At 43.5% G+C, this 16,495-nt stretch overlaps 1 protein-coding gene across 4 annotated transcripts in view; it reads left to right on the plus strand.

Moving 5' to 3' along the window:
• Positions 1 to 16,495, plus strand: part of LOC119974665 (lysine-specific demethylase 2B-like) — a 339,398-nt gene that overhangs the window by 311,833 nt on the left and 11,070 nt on the right. For all 4 annotated transcript variants that reach the window (XM_038813740.1, XM_038813742.1, XM_038813743.1 and 1 more), the window contains one exon: positions 15,093 to 15,254. In XM_038813740.1, the coding sequence (XP_038669668.1) occupies positions 15,093 to 15,254 (162 nt within the window). The remainder of the gene's footprint in view (positions 1 to 15,092; positions 15,255 to 16,495) is intronic.

A 16,495-nucleotide genomic window follows, 5' to 3' on the forward strand; every position in this document is an offset into this window, starting at 1 on the left:
CCCCACACCATGTCACCGCCATCTTGAGCACAGTTAGGGCTGGACAATAAATGCTGGCTTTCTCAGCAGCACCCACATCCCAGGGAAGAATGGATAGGAAAAAAAACAGCTAAAGAAAAAATTTGAATGCATATCCTTTCACAAACTCAGGATTTCCCAAAGCCCTACACAGTAAAATCCCACAAACAGTAATGAGAAATGTCCAAATAATGTGCCTTTGTGACATAAGTTGATATTGGCCAAGACACCTGTAATGAATGTTAGAATTTCAGATATATATTGTATGATAGGAATCTGGTGCAGTAATGGTTTAAAGCCTGGGTTAGTATGTGTATGTGACTGCTGCAGTATGTTTTTTAAATCCTGGTTTAAAAGAAAGACAGATACGTTGGCTGCAAAACAGGCAATTAAGATGTCATCCAAGTAAAATCAGAATTCATTCCAAGCATGTATATTGTTTACCTGAATAGGGCTAATGGAATTTTGTTTCTAGAAAGATGGTTCATCTGTTGAGTAGATAATTTGAGACATTGGGCCGGATTCTCCATCGGCAGGATCCTCCACTTGGCCAGAAGCGCACGCATGCCAGCGGATTTCCCAACGACGTGGGGGTGGCCACTATGGGAAGCCCATTGGCCAGCTGCCGGGATGGAGAATCCCACTGTCAGCAGGGGCACTTCACACCAGAAAATGGGTTTGGTAGGACGGGGAATCCCGCCCATTGTGTTTAGCCGTCAAAAGATGGTCATAACCCAGTTAGTGGGATAGAGATGATGTAGTTAATGGGAGGAGTCACGGCTGAATCAATCAGGTGTGGAGTTTTCAATTTTAGTTTTTGGCTGGAAAAGAAGCTAAGAAGCAGATTCTGAAGAATACAGCCAGAGATTCTGCAGTATTCTGACAGGGCGTCAGGTCTTTCTCTCAAGTAGTCTCAAACGATCTCTGTCCAATGTTTAGTAGTAATACTGTGTGTGGTTAAACGTGGGTTTTAACCTGAGATGGGCTTGCATGATTAGAGATTAAAAGTTAACAGTTGGGAGTTAGTGTTTCATTTTATTGTTAAGCAATGTTTAACTGGTAATTTAATACCATTTCTTGCAGGATGTTAAAGTTAGTTTAATTCTGTGTTAGTAATAAAGTTTGTTTTAATATATCGTATATCAATTTGTGCATGGACTCGCTCCCGGAGAGAAGGGCAGCACGGTGGCGAGCACTGCTGCCTCGCAACACCAGGGACCCAGGTTCAATTTCGACCTTGGGTGACTATCTGTGTGGAGTTTACACTTTCCCACTGCTTTTAAATTCTATTACCTTTGCAATAAACTGCAACATTCCTTTTGCCTTCCTCGTCACTTGCTGTACCTACATACTAACTGTGATCCATGTACTAGAACACCCAGATCCCCCTGTACGCAGAATTCTGTAGTCTCTCTCCATTTAAATAATATGCTGCTTTTCTATTCTTCTGTCAAAGTGGACAAATTCACATTTTCCCACAATATACCGCATCAGCCAAATTTTTACCCAATAACTCAACCTATCTGTATCCCTTTGCAGACTCTTGTGACTGCACAATTTATTCTGCTGTTTTGTATCATCAGTAAATTTAGCAAACATACATTCGGTCCCTTCAGCCAGGGGCATTAATATAAATTGTAAATAGTTGAGGGCCCAGTCCTGATCCCTTTGGTGTTCTGCTGTTTCCATCTTACCAATTCAAAACTATTTATGCCATCTCTATTTCCTGATTGTTTCTTGTCAGCCAAACTATCCTCTATCCATTATTAATATGTCCCGTTCCCTCCCGCCCCCCCCCCCCACCTCCCCCAGACCCCACACACACACACCATGAGCTCTCATTTTGTGTAGTCAGCTTTGAGGTGGCAGCTTGTGAAAATCCAGATACAGCACATTTACAGGTTCCCTTTAATCCACATTGCTCATTACTTCCTCAAAGAGCTCTAATAAATTAGTCAAACGCAATTTCCCTCTCACAAAGCTATGTTGACTTGCTTTAAGTAGCCCTGCTTTAACCACCTCGATAATAGATTCTAGCATTTTCCCAGGGGCAGATATTAGGCTGTTTCTTATTTTCCATTATTAATTCCCCAAACATGTTCTTTAGAGGACCAATACCCACATTACTCATTCTTTTCCTTTTTAAATACCTGTAGTAACTCTTACTATCTGTTTATATTCGTATCTAGTTTTCTCTCATACTCTTAATTTTTCTCTCATTATTCTTTTAGTCATTTTTTTGCTGTTCTTTATGTTCTGTCCAATCTTCTGACCTGCCATTAATCATCGTGGAATTGCATTTTTTTCTTTCGATTTAATTTCAATTTCAATTTGATGCAATCTTTAGCTTCCTTAGCCACAGATGGTGCGTGCATCCCATAAAGTTTGTCTTTCGCACTGGAATGTGTCTTTGCTGAGTGTTATGAAATTTCTCTTTAGATATCTTACAATGCATCTCTGCTGACCTATCCCTTACCCTCATTTCCCAGTTCAGTTTAGCCAGTTCTGTCTTTGTACCATCATTATTGCCCTTATTTAAGTTTAAAACACTAGTCTGGGACTCACTCTTCTCTCCCTCAAACTGGATGTGAAATTCAATCATGTTATGATCATTGCTGCCTTTACTATGAGGTCATTATATATTATTTACCTTTGAAATTCTGCTTTTTGATTTAGCCCTTAGCAGCTCATACTCTCTGAACAAAATCTCTTTCCTAATCCTACCTCTGACATTGGTACCCAAGAGGACCACAAGAACTGCATCTTCCCACTGTAAGTTCCTATCCAGCCCAGATCATGTCCTGAGCCCTGACTATACTGTCTCCTACTACCACTACATTCCTATTAACTTCCCCCGCTTGAAAGGCCTCCTGTAACACAGTGCCTTGGTCAGTTTGCTCATCCACCCTACAGCCCCCTGTCTCATCCCACACAAGCTCAAAGAACCTCAAACCTATTGGACAATTGCAAGGTCTGAGATTCCTCCACTTCTAACTTCAGGGTCCCCATACCTGCCTCTCTCAGTCACACCCTTTTGAATGTTACCATAGACCCAATCAAATGACCTTGTATTAAGCGGTGTGATCTCCTCCTGCAACAGTGTCCAGATAACTTTCCCCCTCCTCATGTGAGTCTCTACAGTTCAGGCTCCAGCTCAATAACTCTGAGCCGAAATTCTTGAAGCCACAGAAGTTATTGCAGATGTGTTTATGTTGGATTACACTGTGTCTACGAACTTCCATTTTCTGTAGCCTCAACACATCACTTGACGTGCTACCTTTGCAGTGTTTTAACTAATTAATTAGTTATTTTACTGGTTGAATTTTAATTAATTTCCTGTCTGTCTTAATATATATTTAAACCCCCCCCCCCCCCCAATCTTATCCACATTTCCTTACCCCTTCTCCCCTTTGCTTCCCCCTTCCCCTCCCCCACATCTCCCATCAGTCATAGTTTAGCCTCTGATGTTAGTTTCTCTGCTGTTTGGCCTCTCACGCCTTTTGACCTCTCTGTGGACTGCCATTAGCACTCTTTTCCCTTGGTTTCTGTGGCTAATAGCACCCTGTTTCCCTGGGGTTCTGTGGCTATGACTCATCTTTCATTCTCACTCCACAGTATAAATATTCCCCACATTCTCTGGCTGTTAGCTTTGACAAAGAGTCATTGGACTCCACGTTAGGTCTTTTCTCTCCCTACAGATGCTGCCAGACCTGCTGAGATTTTCCAGCATTTTCTCTTTCATTTCAGATTCCAGCATCCACAGTAATTTGCTGTTATCCTGTGTTTATATTATTATTACTTCAATCAATGTTCTACTTGCACCAATTAAAATTTTGTATTTAAGATAAATAAGAAACGTTCACCAGAATCGCCTATGTTCTTCCCTATGATAGAGTCATAGATGGCCCTTCGGCCCAGCTTGTCCATGCCGCCCAATTTCTATCACTAAGCTAGTCCCACGTGCCCGCATTTGGCCCATATCCCTCTATGCCCACCCTGCCCGTGTAACTGTCTAACTACTTTTTTTTTAAATATAATTTTTATTGGAATTTTTTACAGAAAATATAAAACATAACGACAAACAATGAAATGCAACAAAATAACCCATAATAACCGTACCACCCCCAGACCGTATCGACGCATGTATCCCATCCCCCACCCCCCCAACCCCAATGAACAACAAAAGAACTTCAAAATAAATTTAAATTAAATAAACAAACATAGTCATTGTCCGCCCCCCCCCACCTTTTCCCTCCCCCTTCCCCCCCTCTCCCCCCCCCCCCCGGGTTGCTGCTGCTACTGTCCCCGTACCCTATTGTTGAGCCAGATAGTCGAGAAAAGGTTGCCACCGCCTAAAGAACCCTTGTACCGACCCTCTCAGGGCGAATTTGACCTTCTCTAGCTTAATGAAACCCGCCATGTCATTGATCCAGGTCTCCACGCTTGGGGGCCTCGCATCCTTCCATTGTAACAAGATCCTTCGCCGGGCTACTAGGGACGCAAAGGCCAGCACACCGGCCTCTTTCGCCTCTTGCACTCCCGGCTCCACCCCAACCCCAAAAATCGCGAGTCCCCATCCTGGTCTAACTACTTTTTAAAGGACAAAATTGTACCTGCCTCTACCACTGCCTCTGGCAGCACGTTCCAAGTGCTCACCACCTTCTGTGTGAATACATTTCCCCTCTGGTCTCTTTTGTATCTCTCCTCTCACCTTAAACCTATGCCCTCTGGTTCTAGACTCCACTACCTTTGGGAAAAGATATTGGCTATCTACTTTATCTATGTTCCTCATTATTTTATAGCCCTCTGTAAGATTACCCCTAAGCCTCCTGCGCTCCGGGGGAAAAAAGTCCCAGCCTATCCAGCCTCTCCTTTATAACTCAGACCATCAAGTCCTGGTAGCGTCTTCGTAAATCTCTTCTGAACTTTTTCTAGTTTTACAATATCCTTCTTAAAATAGGGTGACCAGAACTGCACACAGTATTCCATGTGTGGTCTTACCAATGTCTTGCACAACTTCAACAAGAAGTCCCAAGTTCTGTATTCAATATTCTGACCAATAAAACCTAGCATGCTGAATGCCTTCTTCACCACCCTGTTCACCTGCGACTCCACCTTCAAGGAGCTATGAACCTGTACTTCTAGATCTCTTTGTTCTGTAACTCTCCCCAACTCCCGACCATTAACTGAGTAGGTCCTGCCTGATTTGATCGACCAAAGTGCATCACCTCACATTTATCCAATTTAACCTCCATCTGCTATTCATCGGCCCGATGGCCCAATTTGTCAAAATCCTGTTGCAATCTTATACAACCTTCTTCACTATTCTCAATGCCACCAATCTTGGTGTCATCTGATGTCTTACCAAACGGACTCCTGGTTACAGTTGGTGGTGGCTGGCCCGCCACTCTTGTTCCGTCCCAAAGTGAACTCACACTCTTTAAAACTTGCTGGCCTCGCTCCTTTGTGAAGATATTCCTCTTTTCACAGTCACTAAAGTTATAATTAAATGAAGCTTTAATCCAGAGTCAGGGCCTGCTGAGCATCTCTAGAAGAGGGGAAAATCTCACTTTGCTGTGTTTCAGGAGTTTTCACACTCTCTTATTTTAGTGTCTTATGCGTCACACTGACACCCAATGTATGATTGTGAATGTATCATAAGATTATGGTACTTCATAATGCAAATTAAAATATGTACAGGATGTTGCAAGCCACTGGAATTACTGTAACAACTCTTACTGTCTAAATGGACTCAACAGAATGGGAAATCCTGTCTGTAATTTGAGAGCAAAGGGACTGAGTTTAGCCAACTGAACAATTGCTAAATATATTATCCTTTAGTTAAAACGGTGGTTAAATAAAATATGTGCAGTTGGTTTAAACAATTAGCCATTTATCACTCAATGCCCATTTTAACTTACAGGATTCCCTCTGGTAATATACAGTCTGTTAGGACAAGAACACTGAAGAAGTGAGAGCAGGAATAAACCATATAGCCTATCAAGCCTACTCCGTCATTCAGTACGACATTGGTTGATCTTGGGCTTTAGTTCATTTTTCAGGCTCCTCCCCTTGATTCCCTGAGAGTCTCACCCCCTCCTAAGCAATTTGAATCTTGATAGGCTTGAATTTTGATCTCGAGGGTGAATCCACGATCATTGCATGTGCACAAAGTTGGGGACTATAATAGTAACTTCTCCGTGAACATCGTGAATTGGTAATGGGTTAAGGGATTTATTTCTTCCTTCCATTTTACTGTGTGATCCAGATTGGTGCCTTACATTCCAACGGGTGACTGCCTCCTACGTAATCTCCATTTCACCAATCAGTCATCTGTAGTGTATTTCTGACCATGGTGCAGTTCAATATCTATACCAAGGTGAAGAAAGGAAGGCATTGCTGCTTGCCACTCTTGGAACATGGTAGTTTGGCAGAGTTGATGCATTTTTAATTTTTTTGAATAGTACCTAAAAATAACTCCAATCTACTCCAAATTTGAGCAAGACAAATTAAATCGAATATGAAATGCTGACCTATGTCTATTAGCTTCAATTGAATAAAATAATTCTTGGCTAATGAAACTGAAGGTGGTCTAGAACAAACGGTTATGGGGGTTCAAGAACAATGGATCATGGTCTCAGGATATGGGTTAGGCCATTTAGGAATGAGGTGAGAAGTTCCTCACTAGCCAAGCTGTTCCAAGTCAGCTACAGCATTGGCATCCATACAGCTATGTGGAAAGTTGACCTGGTATGTTCTGTTCACAAAAAGCAGCACAAATCAATCCAGCCAGTTCCCACCTCATCAGTCTACTCTTGATCGGCAGCAAAGTGATGGAAGGTTTCATAAAAGATGTGATCAAGCAGCACTTGCTTAGCAATAACCTGCTCACCGGTGCTCAGTTTGGGTTCAGCATGGCCACTCAGCTCCTGACCTCAATACAGCCTTGTTCCAAATATGGGCGAAAGAACTGAATTCCAGAGTGAAGGGCGAGTTACTAGACTTGACACTAATGCAGCATTTGACCAAATTAGTATCAAGGAGCCCTAGTAAAATTGAAATCAATGGAAATTGGTGGAGGTGAGGGGGGATGGAGAGACGACTCTACAATGGTTGTCAGGGGGCAATCTTAAGCCCAGGACATCACTGCAGGAGTTTCTACGGGAAGTGTCCTTGACCCATTGACCTTTCTTCCATCATAAAGTCAGAAGTGGGGATATTTGCTGATGACTGCAGTATTCAATGCCATTCACAACTTCTAAGGCACTGAAGAAGTCAGCGTCCATATGCAGCTGGACCTGGGCAACATTCAAGCCTGGCTGATAAATGGCAAGTACCAGACATTAACCATCTTGAACAAGAGAGAATCTAACTATCTCCTCTTGACATTCAATGGCATTGCCTTCAGTGAATCCCCACCATCAACATCCTGTGGTTGCCATTGACCAAAAACTGGACCAGCCATATAAATACTACGGCTACAAGAACCGGTTAGAGACTTGAAATTCTGTGGTAAGTAACTCACCTCGTGACTCACCAAAGTCAGTCTACAAGGCACAAGTCAGGAGTGATGTAATACTGAGTGCAGCTGCAACAACACTCTAGTAGCTCAGCACCATCTAAGAAACAGCCCACCATCAGCACCCCATCAATCACCTTAAACTCCCTCCACTACCAATGCGCAGTGACAGCAGTCTGTACTATATACAAGATACACTACTGCAACTCGTCGGGAGGGCAGCAGAAGCATAAAAACACCAGCACCTGCAAGTTCTCCTCCAAGCCATCCTGACTTGAAACTATATCACCGATCCATCATTGGGTCAAAATCCTAGCACTCCCTCCCTGACAGCATTGTGAATGCACCTATACCACATGGACTGCAGCGGTTCACAAAGGCGACTCACCTTCTCCAGGGCAACTAGGAATAAGTAACATGCATGGCCTTGTCAATGACTGATCCCACAAAATAAAACAAATAGAAATTCAAATTGATAAGGGGATCCAAACATTGAATGGTATAGTATCTTGGAAGGATCGGATGTACAATTCAAATGTATGCTAGTTTATTTCTGAAAGATGATAATTGTCTACCCTCCTCTTTTATTCACATTTGACCATCTCAATGAATAGATTTGTGCTGTTTATCTTTGACACTGTCAAGCATAGGAGGAAGGAGAATATTCCTTTTCTTCAGAATTCAATTTCTAAAGATTTGTGCCCAGTTCACTTCAAAGCATGTTTATGTTATAGAAACATTTCTGACACCTAATTGAGTACTTGATTATATCAAGAATGGCTTTCTTAACTGTATCTTATGCCATTTTGAGGCAGACATAGACTGTTTATACTTTTGCTACTGGCAGTGAAATGATTGGTGCTGCCCTTTGGGAAGATGGCTAAGTGATTCGGACAATAAATTAATCTCCTGTGCTTTCTTCAGAAATAAGAGAAAAATAATTGAAAATGAAGTTGAGACCAGAGATTGCTTCAGCCAGTAATTCAAATAATTGAGCAAAGTTTGAATGGCAGTGATGAATGATTTTGTGAGAAACTGTGAAATAGACTGCTGGGTTTGAGCTGCTTCTAATGAGAAACTGTAAAATATATTGCATTAAAGCTTGAGACAGCACCTGCAACAGATGAAAAGGGTTAATTACCCCAGCCATTACAGTGTTTAGTACCTGTTCACAGTCCTGCTCTAGACACAAGTACAATCATTTATGGAGAAGAAATGGACCATGTGTAAATGTTACGATCCCCGTAGAAATCTCTTAAGTTGATAAAATAAAGGAATCCCAAAAAACACTGACAGAAGGAATCGAGTAACAAGTTTTGCATTTTAAAATGTTTACCGTAACAGTCAAACCCAAAATTAATATAAAAGTAAGCATGCATTAACAGACAAATGGTATTTCACTCAAAGATGAATTTCACTTGTACTAGTTGAAATAGTCGATGGAACAAAGATACGCCTCATAAAATTACAATAACCCCCATCATTACCCACTCAATTGTGGCACCACGTGATATCTCCCAGTCTTTCCAACTTGGCCTCTGCTACATAGGATCTTTCATTTTCCCATTCAATGGATTTGGCCCTCAAGTTGCTTTCAAAGGCAGCCATATTTTAACCAAAATCTGTGGTTACAGTTAACGGCAACAAGGCGCAGGTCTATGAATCCTCTCTCATTTGGATCACGACAGTCCTGATGGCATAGCTTTCCAGAGTCTCTTGTCAACTGACCAACTAATAACACCCAGTTCATTGTCTGGTTCTCTAATACAAACACTCAGTTCTTTAGCATGCTTGAGTTATTTGTACCACTTATAGTATCGCAGTCCCTTATGGCTAACTCAAATGTTGTTTCACCAAGCTTTTGGAGTTGTGTTTTTTTCTTACTACCAAACAGAAGACTGACCATTTCTTGGAGAGCTTTGTTTGTTTCTCCTCACAAATTCTGTTTTTTATAACTATGGCCTGCTGCAGCGCACAGGCAGAAACACAATACCACTCAATTAGCTTTAGACTTTTTGTTTTGGCTTTCATCACCATGGCTGCCTCAGCCACAGTCTAACTTCTCAAACGTTTGATCACCTTATCACCAGGAATTTCAATTGTACCTCTTTCCACGCTCGTTTTGCTTTGGATTTAAAAGGATATCTCACAAACGCAAGGAGCGCAATTCAGTGACCCGGTCGCGCATGGCGGATCTGGGTGCAATGGGTGAATCATGCGAGAGCTCAAAATCGGGCTTGGTGTCAATTGTGAGTTATCCGACTCATCACCTGCCGAGATCCAGATCTGTATTTTTAAATGAGCCTAATTGTTCATTTGAAGACCCGGACACCAGATTCACCTGGCACCTGGGACTCGACAGCTGGGCCTGCAAGACGTCACCAGGGTGTCATTTAGCACTGGTCCACACAAACGTGGATCAGGTGTAACAGCACTTCGGAGGGGTGGGGTGTCCTCACAGGCCTTGGAGACCCCCAGGTGTTTGGGGGCAGGGTGGTATCCAGGAACCTTGGCACTGCCAGCCTGACCCTGGAAGGGCCACTGGGTGCCAGATTGGCATTGCCAGGGTTTGGGATCAGGAGGGCCTCGCCCATAGGGTGGGGGTTCCCAGGCACCTCGATGTTTGGGGGGTATCCAGGTGGGTCCTGAAAGTTGGGTGGGAATATTGGGGCTGCTGATCAAAATGGCGGCTTAATCTGCAAGCAGCCTTTCCTGCTGGTGAGCTGAGGAAATTCCTCTTTAGTGCGGTCTCTGGTGCAAAACGTTCCGGAACTGAAAAGACAGCCGTTGAATAGCGGGATGATTGCAGCTGCCAAGAATCACCCCGCCATGCGTGCTCAATAGTGGACTTACTTTTAAGTCCGCTTAATCGCACCCAAGTTTTTTTGCTGAGTACAAAGTTTGTCATAATAAGAAAGTTGTATTGGAAAATGTATTGTTCAGTCTGATACCATCATTAATCTCAACTAAACGTGTTGATCTATCTCCATAAAACTGGGTTTCTATTCCCAATGCATATGTTGGCTCTCTGATGCTCTAGCGACTGATGTTACTCAGTAGTTCAAGGCTGTGCATCTTCAAGGTTTGGGTTTTATGTGTGTACCTCACTTTTATATGCAAAATTTGAACTTATTTTTAACTTGATCTTGTGCAATTTTGTTCGTTACACTGATACCAGATAAGAAGTCTTACAACAAGGTTAAATTCAACATGTTTGTTTCAAACACTAGCTATCGGAGCACTGCTCCTTCCTCAGGTGAATGAAGAGGTACATACCTCTTCATTCACCTGAGGAAGGAGCAGTGCTCCGAAAGCTAGTGTTTGAAACAAACATGTTGGACTTTAACCTGGTGTTGTAAGACTTCTTACTGTGCTCACCCCAGTCCAACGCCGGCATCTCCACATCATGATACCAGATGTTCACAGTGATGAATGAAGGCTGCTGTACTGCTGAAATGTGGTACATTTCAGGACAAATTCATTTTAATGGACAATTCTCATAATTTAGTGATGCTTTAAAATGCTAGAAAATTAACCAGGATATTATACTGCCAGTACTCCTCGTGCAACAATTAGCTCCTCATGCAACAATTGAGAAATAACGTATTGACACAAGCATATTACAATATTAATTACCATAATAGCATGTAATGTAAGCAGAAATCAAAATGGGGTCATATTATAGCTGATCTGAGTAAAATTGAGTCAATTTTTCTTTGTATTTTAGATTAATTTAATTTTGTAGATTCTAACTTGCATGAAACAATTACGGACTTCAAGAGTATTGCAGCTTTTGTTTATTACAGCCACAAAAATTGGAATTAATATATGTAGTTTTTGAAATGGGGGCAGAGCCAGACAGCCGACGGGAAGGGGCTACTCGTTTTACCCGCACGTCCATAAAGTATATTCTAGGATAGACTTCTTTGTCCTAAGCAGGGACTGTATAGGGGAGATAAAGAACACGGAATATTCGGCAATCACTATCTCTGACCATGCCCCGCACTGGGTAGACCTGCAGGTCGGAGGGGCGAAGCACCAATGCCCACAATGGAGGCTAGACGTGGGACTGCTATCGGAGGAGGGGATCTGTGAGAGGCTTTGGAGATGTATGCAAAATTATTTTCAGGTGAATGATACGGGGGAGGCCTGTGGGAGGCGCTAAAGGCAGTAGTGCGGGGAGAGTTGATCTCAATTGGGGCCCACAGGGCCGAGGCGGACAAGGCAGAGATGGACAGATTGGTTAGGGAAATGTGTCAGATAGATGAGGGACACGCGGAGTCCCCGGGGGAGGTTTTACTCAGGGAGAGGCAGAGACTACAGGCGGAAACTAGGGCGCTATCCACGAGTAGGGCCGTGGAACAGCTTAGGAAGGCGAGGGGCGTGGTGTACGAGCATGGGGAAAAGGCTAGCAGATTGTTAGCGCAGCAACCCAAGAAGAGGGAGGCGGCCAGGGAAATAAGTAGAGTGATGGATGGGGAGGGGTGCAGAGTGGAGGACCCGGCAGGATTGAATAAGGTATTCCGGGACTTCTATAGCAAGCTGTACACTTCGGAGCCTCCGGAAGAACCGGAGGAGATGAAAAGGTTTCTGGCCGGGTTAACATTCCCAACTGTAGGTGGGGGGCTAGTGGATGAGCTGGGGGCCCCGATTAGAGTGAAGGAGGTATTGGGGGGCCTAAAGGCCATGCAGTCGGGGAAAGCTCCGGGGCCGGATGGATACCCAGTAGAGTTTTATAGGAAGTTCTCTGAGTTAGTGGGCTCGGTCTTGGCGAGGGTTTTTAATGAGGCAAGGGACAGTGGGACCCTGCCACTGACGATGTCGCAAGCCACTATATCACTGATATTGAAGTGGGATAAAGATACGGAAGCGTGCGGGTCCTGCAGGCCAATCTCCCTGATCAATGTAGATGCCAAGCTCCTGGCAAAGGTACTGGCGATCAGAATTGAGGACAGCGTACCGGAGGTGATTGAGGATGACCAAACTGGGTTCGTGAAAGGCAGGCAGCTATCGGCCAACTTGAGAAGATTACTTAATGTGATAATGATGCCCCCGACGGGCAGGGAGGTGGAGGTAGTGGTGGCGATGGATGCTGAGAAGGCCTTTGACCGGGTGGATTGGGACTATCTATGGGAGGTGCTCGGACGGTTTGGGTTAGGGGAGGGATTGGTGAATTGGATCAAGTTATTATATCAGGCCCCCAAGGCCAGCGTCAGGACAAACCGAGAAGTGTCAGAGTATTTTAGACTATACCATGCGACAAGACAGGGCTGCCCGCTCTCTCCGCTGCTGTTGGCGCTGGCCATAGAGCCGCTGGCGATTGCGCTGAGAGCCGGAAGGGGATGGTTAGGGGCGGGGTGGAACATAGGGTCTCTCTTTATGCGGACGACCTGCTCATGTACGTGTCGGACCCAGTGGCCGGGATGGGAAGTATACTGGAAATGTTGAGGAAGTTCGGCCAGTTCTCAGGATACAAATTAAATATGGCCAAGAGTGAAATGTTTGTGGTACAGGCAAGGGGCCAGGAGAACAGATTGAGAAGGCTACCATTTAGGCTGGTTGAGGAAAATCTCCGGTACTTGGGGATCCAGGTGGCGCAAGACTGGGGCAAGCTGCACAAGTTAAATTTGGCCAGGGTGGTGGAGCAAATGAAGGGAGAGTTTCGGAGATGGGATGCACTCCCGCTGTCACTGGCAGGGAGGGTGCAGACTGTAAAGATGACAATCTTCCCTAGATTCCTGTTTATATTTCAGTGCCTCCCGATCTTTATCCCACAGTCCTTCTTCAAAAAGGTTAACAAGATGATCATGAGCTTTGTCTGGGCGGGAAAATCCCTGCGGGTGAAGAAGGCGATGCTTGAGAGGAGCCGCAGCGAGGGAGGGCTGGCTTTGCCGAGTCTGATTAACTAATACTGGGTGGCTTGAAATGATTTCAGGTACCTACAGTTGCGGGACTTTGTCCGTGGACAGGTCCTATCCTTCCCATGCCTCCTGCCATTGGGGATCCAAGACAGAATAGTCTCTAGGGGGGAAGGAGGGGAGGGTAGAGTCTCTCGTATTTATAAGGTGCTCATGAAGGAGGAAGGGTCCCAGACGGAGGAACCGAAACTCAAATGGGAGGAGGAGCTAGGCAGGGAAATGGAGGACGGGATGTGGGCAGAAGCCCTGAGTAGGGTGAATTCGACCGCAACATGTGCCAGGCTCGGCCTGATCCAATTTAAGGTCGTTCACCGGGCCCACATGACGGTGGCTCGGATGAGCAAATTCTTTGGGGTGGAGGACAAATGTGCTAGGTGCGCAGGAGGACCAGCGAACCACATACACATGTTTTGGACATGTCCGATGCTTAGGGGATACTGGGAGGGATTTGCGGGGATCATGTCCCAGGTGCTAAAAACAAGGGTGGCGATGGGTCGAGGGGTGGCAATTTTTGGGGTTTCGGAAGACCCGGGAGTCCAGGGTGAGAAAGAGGCTGATGTTTTGGCCTTTGCTTCCCTGATAGCCCGGCGACGAATATTATTGGCATGGAGGGACTCAAAGCCCCCAAAGACTGAGTTGTGGCTTACGGACATGTTGAGCTTCCTGGGTATGGAAAAAATTAAGTTCGCCCTGTGGGGATCTGTACAGGGGTTCGCCCGAAGGGTGGCAACCATTCATTAACTTCTTTGCGGGAGAGTGAGCATCAGCAGGGGGTGGGGGGGTAGAGTAGAGTAGGAAGGATAAATTGGCGGGTAGTGCCGGTGGGAAAGGAGCGGGCTTGTGCAGTATGTTACAATTGAAGTATTGAATGTACGTGGATGTTTGCACATTTTTGCCTTTTTTGCTTTTTTTCGGTTGATGTCTGTAACTGTTTACAATGCCAAAAAACTACCTCAATAAAATTGTTTGTTTAAAAAAATAATAATATATGTAATTTTTGGTAATGGTATAAGCCAGAAAATATTTTGTCAAGTGGAAAAAGTCATCTACATCATCAAAGTGCTGTTAAATGTCAGTTATTTCAAGGAATTTCATTATGGTGCACTGATGTGGTTCTTTTATAAATGTGGGAGGTACTTCTTCAAACAACATTAATGATGCTAATAGTTCCAGGTCATGATGGTGTGACTTGGTGGGGGGAGTTACAGGCGTTGATGAAAGTTTCTAAGACTCCAAGAGATACACATAAGCTGTGATACTAACATTATGGCCCTAGTTTTCTGCTGATAAAAGGGAACTGAAATCTGTGCTTATGGAAGTTTAAAATGGTCTTTCTGTACCAGAAGGGTTTAAGACTAATTAGCCCTATTGTTCCCACCGAAGACCAGTTAAAGTGGAGCTTCATTCCAAGGAGAGCAGTTTAGGCTTCTTCCCGCTGCTTTGTTTAGTATGGAAGCCTTTCCACCCTGTACAATGTTTTTGTAAATGGCACAGTCTGCATGTCCAAGAATAATTGTGCAGAATGAATAGCCACTTGAAAGTTTATCTGAATTATGTTCTCAGATATTTTGTGGGTTAAGGATTAAGCCTATTTTGTATTTATGTCTTCATTTTTTGTGTAACTTTTTTTGTGACAGATTTGAAAATACTGGTACTAGCAGGTTGCATTTGGAGTGCAATCTCTGCGCTTTGTACAGCAAGTTGCCCCCTTCTACGTATGCTCGATCTTCGCTGGGTGGCGGATCTCAAAGACTCCCAGATGAAAGAGTTGCTTTCCCCACCTACAGATTGCAGAGTAGGTCAGTTCAAAGAGTTAGTACACATATCTCATCCATTGGCAATAATTTAGTATCATGCTCTTTTCATCTGCAGTAAAGCACTGAACCTATTGTTTCATTTTTACAGTGATGTATTCATTTAATATATTTTTAGCATGACTCTTCACTAGCGCTTCCACAACTTACTGGTTTAAAGTTAAAATTGTTTTTATCACATTTGAATAGTTGGGACTGCCAGATGTTGGGGAAATGGTTCTCCATTTTTTTTAATGTTTAGATTCTCTTTCAGTATTGCTATCCATCGACATGTTTAACGTTAAATTGATTTTTGTCAATCCTTTCTACTAAATGCAACATGCCCTTCCATCTCTCCTCTCTTTACCCCCACCCCCTTCCACACATATACACACATACCCCAGTCCCTCGTTAGTGAAGTAAATGAAAAATGAGAAGTTTGATTCAGAAAGAACGTAAATAAATTCAGATTCGGAGCTACATATACAGCGTTAGATCTTGGCTTCTATCCAAGTCTCCATTAAGAGTTGATATTTCAGTAAGATGACAGAGCAAAGAATTAAAGCTGTCCAAATGGAACAGCTTTTTGAAGGTTTGGGCTGTCCTGATCTGACAAACAATACATTAAATCATGTCATGACTTAACAAACAACTCAGAAGACAATTGGCACAGCATGTTATTACCGTAACTTCCTTTACTTAGACCCCCTACATCCACCATTTTTGAATAAAATGCACCTGGGGATGTCTAAAATGACTTTCAACTTTGATTTAAAAGAAATGCGCTGAACAGCTTACACCTAATTCCAATTGTGAAATGCATGTCCCAGTAACACTGGGATCAATCTACTGTTATGAGAAATGTCCAAATCTAAAGATACAGAGTAACAAGCAAGATGCTGGAAGAATTTTGTGGAATTTAATCCAGTCGGACCTGCAGAAACTACATGTTTGTTGAATGATGGTATTCAACCCTGATGTGATCATTTTCAACAAGCATTCGATTTGCTGGATTGTGAACCTCTAAAATCTTCACGGCTCTATACTGGTTATTATTGAAGTGATTCTCATGAAGTGCTTGTGCAGAAATGAATATCGCTTTGTGAGTGACAAAGTTTGGAGATGTCAGTGGAATATGCCATTATTAAGTTTAGCATCTGATTTTTTTCTCACCCTGAGTAGCATTCAAAATTAAAAATTGGATAAATTGAGATCAAGATTATGCTTCCAGTTCTCTGTCCAACTTC

This window comes from Scyliorhinus canicula, chromosome 12 (assembly GCF_902713615.1).
Source record: "Scyliorhinus canicula chromosome 12, sScyCan1.1, whole genome shotgun sequence".
Taxonomy (NCBI): domain Eukaryota; kingdom Metazoa; phylum Chordata; class Chondrichthyes; order Carcharhiniformes; family Scyliorhinidae; genus Scyliorhinus; species Scyliorhinus canicula.